We start from the raw sequence: 8,584 nt of genomic DNA, 5'->3' as shown, positions 1-8,584 counted from the left end.
TTAGGAGTTGGTGTATAACTACAGCAAGGTTGTCATTGGACGCATGTTTTGTAGATTACTTGAGCTAATCAGCAAAACAAGCAATCTACGCGTAACTTTCGTTGCTCCATCACATCAGTTGTTATTCTACAGCGAAAGCGAAACGTACGCAGTGTAAACAGACAAATTTCATTAAAATTTAACACCATGGAGACTATTAAACCTTTGGATTCACTTCTTCAGGAAGCCATTGCGAAATTCCGCGAGGAATTCCAGAGTGAACCGCAGGTCGCAGCTGCCGCGCCAGGTCGAGTCAACCTAATCGGGGAACACACCGATTACAACGATGGATTCGTCCTGCCAATGGTTTCATTTGCTGAGATTGGTTGACATATTGTGTACTAACATGAGGAGAATTTGTAGGCATTGCCCATGGTAACGGTAATTGTTGGAAGTAAAATTTCGGGCGAGGAATCAATCGTGGTCACCACGAATAAGGATGCCGATGAGCCCAAGAAGATTACCATCGAAATGCCGAACAAAAGCTCCCTGGTCTGTGTTTGTAGACCTGGTAAACCCAAATGGGCGAATTACATTAAAGGTAATCCAGAAGAAGATATACTAGTGGTATATGTTTTGAAATGTTTATTGGTCATTCGCAGGCGTGATTGCAAACTACATCGGTGAGAAACCTTCGTTCATGGCTGTTGTGATGTCGAGTGTACCAACCGGTGGTGGGTTATCCAGCAGCGCGGCTCTGGAAGTGGCAACTTATACTTTCCTAGACGCTTTGAATGGCGAACAGGCGTATAGTGTCATGCCAACTGACAAAGCTTTAGCTTGCCAGAAAGCAGAACATGATTACGCTGGGATGCCTTGCGGAGTGATGGATCAATTCATCTCTATGATGGGCTGTAAAGATCACGCTCTCTTAATTGACTGCAGGTCATATTTTACAGTTAATGTAAAGTATAAAAATGTAATTTTTGCTTTCATAGGACACTGGCCAGTCACCAGGTGGTACTGAATGATCCGGAGATTGTGATTCTCATCACCAACTCCAATGTGAAGCATGAACTCACCGGAAGTGAATACTCCAGTCGAAGGAAGCAATGCGAAGAGGCAGCGCTCCTGATTAAGAAGATCAGCCTGAGGGACGCAACAAAAAAAGACATTGAATGTATAAACATATCCATAAATACTTTCTTCATATTCTTAGGCGTAATATTTGTAATTTCAGATTTAAAAAGTATAAACACGGATAAAGATGTGGTAAAGCGCGCTCGTCATGTCGTCACCGAAATTGAACGCACGACGCTCGCCGCGCAAGCACTGAAAGAAAAGAATTACGTAAAGTTCGGTGAGCTGATGATAGAAAGCCATCGATCACTGATGACTGATTTCGAAGTTTCCTGTCCGGAAGTCGACCAATTGGTTGATATTGCGCTGAAAAGCGAAGGTGTTTTAGGCAGCAGGATGACCGGAGGTGGTTTTGGCGGTTGTACTGTTACAATGGTACGTATTTGTCTCTTTGTGTGATTCTCATGTCATTTACATGTTTTATTGTTGTGTTTAGGTGTACAAACAGTATACAGAGAAGCTGATTGAGAATATCCAGAAGGAATATAGTGGCAAAGCAACGTTTTATGCTTGTCAGCCCAGTGGTGGTGCAAAAATTATTTCAATTTAAACCTTTACTACTTTAAACAGCTTTTATTTTAATAAAACTATACTCACCTAGTACTTTACTATTAAGATTTCTTTAGTTTCTCTCTCATTCGTAATTCAGACATTAGGAATGCCTTCATGTTGGGATCTTGTACTCTTTCCTCAATTTCTTTCATGGCTTGATCTCCTCCATCTTTGAAGTATTCATTCATCTTCTCTACATAGTCTAACCAGACACAGTTTGCACATCCTGACATGCAGCAGGTGGTGGGTTCTTCGGGAAGTTCATCTTCTTCTTTGGAATTTGTGCTTATTGTGTCAGAATCATCCGACTTTGTTGATTCTACATCTTTATATGAAGCTAGGTATAGTCTGAATGATCTGTAGACTATCCTAAACTGGCCTGTTGGACCTACAATGCAAAAATTAATACTTAATTCAAGTTATTATAAAAATTACATACAAATGGAGCGAAGCATGATGTTTTGTTTGAATGTAGACTACTAAAACATTTGGCATGATGGATTTTGTGCGCGCGAGTTCAAGGTGCAAGTGATGAAAACATGATCCTGTGCTAAATATATGTTTTGGATAGTTTTACTGTAAATTTTGAGATGCAAAACCTTGATGCATGATTGTGAATCAAAATAAATACGCGCGTTAACCTCATTGTTTAGACGTAGTAACTCGTGCGGTGTGTTGTGCACGCTGCTCATATTTTCCGTGATTTATTGATAATTTCTAATAAATAACACACAATGGGAAGGAAAATTCCAGGAAGAAAACATCGTGGTGTACGTGACTTCGATAAACAGCAACAAGATCGTTTGAATAAGTATGAATCAATTAATCAAATACCTAACTTTCAACCTACAAATCTATTTCCCTCGCTAATTATAACTTGCTTAAAGATTAAAAGACAAAGTTGATGCACCACCAATTAATAAGAATGACCAAGAAATACCTAAGAGTTTGGCTCGACTTATGGAGTTGCGGCAAAAAGTGAAATCTGGAGAACTTCAATCAAAAAGTAAATCAAAGAAGAACAATAAGAAAAATTTACCAGTGCATTTCAAACCAAGTCAAGCTGGTTTGGATGGGAATGCTGGACCAGTGTATATACAAGCAGCTGGTGAATCAGACAGATCATTTATGCAAAGAGTTAATAAAGTGGTACAAGAAGTGATCAAGGAGAGTTCCTTCTCAGAAAGATACAAAGTGAACATCAAGAGAAATCAGGAGACAGGGGAAGTTGAAAAGTTGAAAAAAGAGAAAAGGATCCATTGGAATTGTTCTCTGAGCAGTTAAAGAAAGAAAAGAAGGAATCCAAGGGCAAGAAGAAGAAGAAGAAGCTTGAGGAAAATGCCAGCAAGGAGCAGATCAGTAATACACAAAAGAAGACAAGAAAACTTAAATTAAAGAAAGAATTGAAGAGAAAAGATGTCATAGAGGATTTAGTTGAAGTAAGGCATGAACATGTTAAATTTGGAGAGGTTGCACATGCTCCACCAACACTAGTTAAACCAAAAAAGGTTGCAAAATCAATGAATGCACCAAGGGTATGAATTTGAATTAAACTATTACTTGAATTCAGGTTGTAATAATTTGTTTTTTCTAGCCTGGGGCGAAAGATTTGTTATTGAAGGGTGTTTTTAATCAAGGAACAATTAAAAACAGTACAACAAACAAGTCTCCAATGAAAAATATGAAGAAATCACCGCTTCAAAACAAAACAATTGACAGAAAAGGCAAAAGGAAGAATCTACCGGTTGCTTTACGTCGACAATTGGACAATCAACAAGCAGAAATCATCAAAGCATATAAAGAATTAAAGAAACAGCAATATGCAAAATAAGTAAGTGCTTTTATATTTAATTAATAAACAATTATGAAGCATATGCGCTATTGTTTGAAGTCTTGACGTTTAAATGTCTAAAATTTTTGTTCATATAAAATACAAAACCAGTTAACAAACTCGTATCGCTGGCGCCAGTTATACACAAGTTATTTACGTCATATTTTTCGCGGTCACAAATTTAGTATTTTCGCCACATTGAAGAGGAAATTTTTTGTTGCAATCGTACAATTTCGAATCGGTCTCATCGTGCTCTATTAGTGAATAATGTTGGTGACAGCAGCTAACGATCTGAAGGTAAGCCACTGGCCCTATATTGACCAGTTGGATGCCTTCAACATGAAAGGCGACGAGATTATCAGCGTCTCGTGGAGTAAAAACAACGCGTTTATGATTTACCTTGAGCGCAACGGTCGGCCCCAAATTCTGAGCCTCAAGGACCGCAGGAACATCAAGGTGATCCATGTGGTCACAGCAATCGACCATGCCTCCACGGTGTTGTTTTCTCGCAGCCGCAATGGAACTGTTGCCATCGGCACTACACAGGGGACCGTTGCGTTGTACGATACACATTCAAAAACGATAATGCAGTTGTACGATGTACCTGGACCTGTATTCGGGGTAGACTTTAATTGCTACGATAAGTACCTAGGGGTGACGTGCCAGGCGGGCCAGGTGGTCATCATGGACCTGGCCACGCACAAACCGATTTTTAACGCGGACATTCAGGAGCCCTCTTCGGGTATACGCTTTCATCCGTTCTATGCGGATAATTTTGGTATATGCACCGGAAATGGGAAGTTTATCTACATGGATTTGAACCAAAACGAACCCATTTGGGCAGTTACGGTGGCTTTGAAAGCGTTGAACGGATTTGCGTTCTATCCCAAGGAGGACATCCAACAAGTGGTTACTGTTGACGAGGAGTACAAAGTGAGCACCTACGAAACACTCACAGGCAGATGTCTATTTCGATGTTGTCTGCAACAGCCGCTGACAGCGATAGATTATTCCCAGGACGGAAAGTTTTACGGTGTTGCGATGGCGAATGGCAGCGTTTGCCTGTTTGACACGGGAAATCCTCGAACACCGGCGACAATCTTAGATATACACGAAAACCGGAGGATTCATTGCCTACGCTTCTCAAATATGTTGTGCACTCAAGCTGAGGCCACAACATGTCCCACTGGTAGTCAACTCTCTTGCGACTCTCGAGGCACCACCACTTTGCGACCATTTACGGTGAACGGCACTGAACTCTCTCCGGAAACGATTCGATCGCTATTGAGTCAAGATTCGGTTGCCCTGCTTTTGCAAAATGTGAAAGATGATATAGATATCCACGTTAAGAAATATGTTATGTATTTTAAGTCACACGTCAAGAACCAACTAAATGCTTTCGACGATTTCATACGCCGGGAGTTTCAGAAAATTGAGGAGCAGGTTCAGGAAAAATGGGAAGTGCTGAAGTTAATGAATCTGTCTGCGAATACCGATCGAATGCTAACAGATGGTGCAGATTCAGATGATATCGACGAAGATCTGCAGGAGGACGACCCGACCACTAGGGGTACCCATGACGATATTGTGATTCTTGAATAATCTTTCGCCCCATAAAAATTTGTATTGTATTGTAAAAAACAACTTGCACTCGTAAACGTTTGTGTTCAATGTCTAACTTTGGTTTTTGGTGCGATAATTCTGTGTGGAATCTTGCCTATTTTATCTAATTACAGCCCTTCGGAAATTCTACCATTAGGAATGACTATGTAGTTGTGTTAAATTGTAAGTATTGCAATTTTGTAATTAACTGGTCGGAAACCGATGCAAATGCCATTTTTGTGTTTCGAGACACTAATTTTGCTTGTTTTAGGGGCGTTGCAACTGAACCCGACTTCGTAGAGTGACAGTTCTTGTATTAGATTGTAAGTATTGGAATTCTCTACCAATTTTATTAATAACTTTTGTAATTAACGGGCGGGAAACCGATGAAAATGCCATTTTTGTGTTTCGAGACACTAATTTTGCTTGTTTTAGGGGCGTTGCAACTGAACCCGACTTCGTAGAGTGACAGTTCTTGTATCAGATTGTAAGTATTCGAATTCTCTATCAATTTTACTAATAACTTAAGTAATTAACGGGCGGGAAATCGATGAAAATGCCATTTTTGTGTTTCGAGACACTAATTTTGCTTGTTTTAGGGGTGTTGCAACTGAACCCGATTTCGTAGAGTGACCGTTCTTGTATCAGATTGTAAGTATTGGAATTCTCTATCAATTTTACTAATAACTTAAGTAATTAACGGGCGGGAAACCGATGAAAATTCCATTTTTGTGTTTTGACGCACTAATTTTGCTTGTTTTAGAAGTGTTGCTACTGAACCCGACTTCGTAGAGTGACCGTTCTTATATCGGATTGTAAGTATTGGATTTCTCTATCATTGTCATAAATAAATTTTGTGATTACCTCACGAATTAACCCCTAAAATTGATTTTTGTTTTCGATGCACTAATTTTTGATTGTTTTAGGGATTTTCGACGTGAGCCCGATATCGTAGAAGAACCATTCTTGCATCAGATAGTAAGTATTGAATTTCTCTATCATTGTCATAAGTAAATTTTGTGATTACCTCACAAATTAACCCCTAAAATTGCATTTTTGTGTTACGAAACACTAATTTTGATGGTTTTAGGATTTACGACCTGAGCCCGATATCATAGAAGAACCATTCTAACATCAGTTTGTAAGTATTGAATGTCTCTATCATTTTCATAAATAAATTTTGTGATTATTTCACGAATTAACCCCTAAAATTGAATTTTTGTGTTTCGAAGCACTTATTTTTGATTGTTTTAGGGATTTTCCACCTGAATTTGATTTCGTAGAAGAACCATTCTTGCATCAGATTGTAAGTATTGAATTTCTCTATCATTGTCACAAATAAATTTTGTGATTATCTCACGAATTAACCCCTAAAATTGGATTTTTGTGTTTCGATGCACTAATTTTTGATTGTTTTAGGGATTTTCGACGTGAGCCCGATATCGTAGAAGAACCATTCTTGTATCAGATTGTAAGTATTGAATTTCTCTATTATTGTCATAAATAAATTTTGTGATTATCTCACGAATTAACCCCTAAAATTGGATTTTTGTGTTTCGAAGCACTTATTTTTGATTGTTTTAGGGATTTTCCACCTGAATTTGATTTCGTAGAAGAACCATTCTTGCATCAGATTGTAAGTATTGAATTTCTCTATCATTGTCACAAATAAATTTTGTGATTATCTCACGAATTAACCCCTAAAATTGGATTTTTGTGTTTCGATGCACTAATTTTTGATTGTTTTAGGGATTTTCGACGTGAGCCCGATATCGTAGAAGAACCATTCTTGCATCAGATTGTAAGTATTGAATTTCTCTATCATTGTCATAAATAAATTTTGTGATTATCTCACGAATTAACCCTTAAAATTGGATTTTTGTGTTTCGATGTTCTAATTTTTGATTGTTTTAGGGATTTTCGACGTGAGCCCGATATCGTAGAAGAACCATTCTTGCATCAGATTGTAAGTATTGAATTTCTCTATCATTGTCATAAATAAATTTTGTGATTATCTCACAAATTAACCCCTAAAATTGCATTTTTGTGTTTCGATGCCCTAATTTTTGAGTGTTTTAGGGATTTTGCACCTGAGTCTGACATCGTAGAAGAACCATTCTTGCATCAGATTGTAAGTATTGAATTTCTTTATCATTTTCATAAATAACTTTTGTGATTATCTCACAAATTAACCCTTAAAATTGCATTTTTATGTTTCGAAGCACTAATTTTTGAGTGTTTTAGGGATTTTGCACGTGAGTCTGATATCGTAGAAGAACCATTCTTGCATCAGATTGTAAGTATTGAATTTCTCTATCATTGTCATAAATAAATTTTGTGATTATCTCCCAAATTGACCCTCAAAATTGAATTTTTATGTTCGAAGGACTAATTTTTGCTTGTTTTAGGGATTTTGCACCTGAGTCTGACATCGTAGAAGCACCATTCTTGCATCAGATTGTAAGTATTTAATTTCTTTATCATTTTCCTAAATAACTTTTGTGATTATCTCACAAATTAACCCTGAAAATTGCATTTTTATGTTCGAAAGACTAATTTTTGCTTGTTTTAGGATTTTGCACCTGAGTCTGACATCGTAGAAGCACCATTCTTGCATCAGATTGTAAGTATTTAATTTCTTTATCATTTTCCTAAATAACTTTTGTGATTATCTCACAAATTAACCCTGAAAATTGCATTTTTATGTTCGAAAGACTAATTTTTGCTTGTTTTAGGATTTTGCACCTGAGTCTGACATCGTAGAAGCACCATTCTTGCATCAGATTGTAAGTATTTACTTCTTTATCATTTTCCTAAATAACTTTTGTGATTATCTTACAAATTAACCCTTAAAATAGCATTTTTATGTTCGAAAGACTAATTTTTGCTTGTTTTAGGAATTTTGCACCGGAGTCTGACATCGTAGAAGCACCATTCTTGCATCAGATTGTAAGTATTTAATTTCTTTATCATTTTCCTAAATAACTTTTGTGATTATCTCACAAATTAACCCTGAAAATTGCATTTTTATGTTCGAAAGACTAATTTTTGCTTGTTTTAGGAATTTTGCACCTGAGTCTGACATCGTAGAAGGACCATTCTTGCATCAGATTGTTATTATTAAATTTCATTATCTTAAATAACTTTTGTGATTATTACACAAATTGACTCCCAAAATTTATGCTTGTGTGTTTTCTTTAATAAAGAATATTTTTAAGTTTTTCTAATTAAAATTATTTCTGTTATTTCTACCTGATCACATATTCATATTTAACGATTCCTTAAACCATTTATTTTGAAAAGTGCATGCTAGTGCCATCTATCAATTAGAAACTACAACAACCGAAAATTTTGAGCTTCGGTCCGTCGCCACCAGAGGCAGCACATTACTAGTTACCGCGAAAATTTTATCAGCCTCCTCAACTTTCTGCGTTCCTAATATTCCATCTTTATTTTTTCGACTCTGGGAGGCAAAATGAC

At 37.0% G+C, this 8,584-nt stretch overlaps 3 protein-coding genes across 7 annotated transcripts in view; all 3 read left to right on the top strand.

Annotated features, from left to right (window-relative positions):
* Nucleotides 1-26: 26 nt before the first annotated feature.
* On the top strand, nucleotides 27-1,719 carry LOC135795560 (galactokinase-like). 2 transcript variants are annotated; one of them, XM_065307283.1, is made up of 7 exons: nucleotides 27-144; nucleotides 223-345; nucleotides 403-580; nucleotides 642-924; nucleotides 978-1,159; nucleotides 1,220-1,494; nucleotides 1,556-1,719. In XM_065307283.1, exons 2-7 carry the CDS (start codon nucleotides 343-345, stop codon nucleotides 1,667-1,669), a joined length of 1,035 nt encoding a protein of 344 aa, XP_065163355.1. In that variant the 5' UTR covers nucleotides 27-144; nucleotides 223-342; the 3' UTR covers nucleotides 1,670-1,719. The 2 variants fall into 2 exon arrangements, with proteins under 2 accessions (XP_065163355.1, XP_065163348.1); XM_065307276.1 differs by having other exon boundaries at nucleotides 78-345.
* Nucleotides 1,720-2,279: 560 nt separating this feature from the next.
* LOC135795575 (nucleolar protein 58) lies at nucleotides 2,280-3,545 on the top strand. The gene is given in 4 exon segments (XM_065307294.1): nucleotides 2,280-2,482; nucleotides 2,559-2,902; nucleotides 2,905-3,206; nucleotides 3,266-3,545. Coding segments are annotated over 4 exon segments (960 nt in total). The 5' UTR covers nucleotides 2,280-2,405; the 3' UTR covers nucleotides 3,503-3,545.
* Nucleotides 3,546-3,738: 193 nt separating this feature from the next.
* Nucleotides 3,739-8,584, top strand: part of LOC135795534 (uncharacterized) — a 191,576-nt gene continuing 186,730 nt past the window's right edge. The window contains exons 1-7 of one of the 4 annotated variants that reach the window (XR_010549087.1): nucleotides 6,189-6,245; nucleotides 6,359-6,410; nucleotides 6,524-6,575; nucleotides 6,689-6,740; nucleotides 6,854-6,905; nucleotides 7,019-7,070; nucleotides 7,513-7,562. Coding sequence is in view for 3 of the 4 variants with exons in the window: in XM_065307260.1 (XP_065163332.1) it covers nucleotides 3,770-5,104 (1,335 nt within the window). In the remaining variant the exon portion in view is untranslated. Of the gene's footprint in view, nucleotides 5,428-5,539; nucleotides 5,592-6,188; nucleotides 6,246-6,358; nucleotides 6,411-6,523; nucleotides 6,576-6,688; nucleotides 6,741-6,853; nucleotides 6,906-7,018; nucleotides 7,071-7,512; nucleotides 7,563-8,165; nucleotides 8,338-8,584 lie in introns of those variants that run through there. The other 3 variants (XM_065307260.1, XM_065307252.1, XM_065307246.1) reach the window with 3 other exon arrangements.

This window comes from Atheta coriaria, unplaced genomic scaffold, assembly GCF_025399875.1.
Source record: "Atheta coriaria isolate IRGN ID8LTWV9N9 unplaced genomic scaffold, Caltech_Dcor_3.1 hic_scaffold_1_pilon, whole genome shotgun sequence".
NCBI classification, from domain to species: domain Eukaryota; kingdom Metazoa; phylum Arthropoda; class Insecta; order Coleoptera; family Staphylinidae; genus Dalotia; species Dalotia coriaria.
Note: the sequence above shows the minus strand (reverse complement) of the source record. Positions and strands in the feature narration are given on the sequence as shown.

What these genes read in the sequence shown, in the direction of transcription:
- LOC135795560 (XM_065307276.1), top strand. Translation starts at nt 187, where the DNA reads ATGGAGACTATTAAACCTTTGGATTCACTTCTTCAGGAAGCCATTGCG. An exon ending in ATGGGCGAATTACATTAAAG is followed by an intron (nt 581 to 641) that starts GTAATCCAGAAG and finishes GGTCATTCGCAG; the next exon opens with GCGTGATTGCAAACTACATC. An exon ending in GCGGTTGTACTGTTACAATG is followed by an intron (nt 1,495 to 1,555) that starts GTACGTATTTGT and finishes TGTTGTGTTTAG; the next exon opens with GTGTACAAACAGTATACAGA.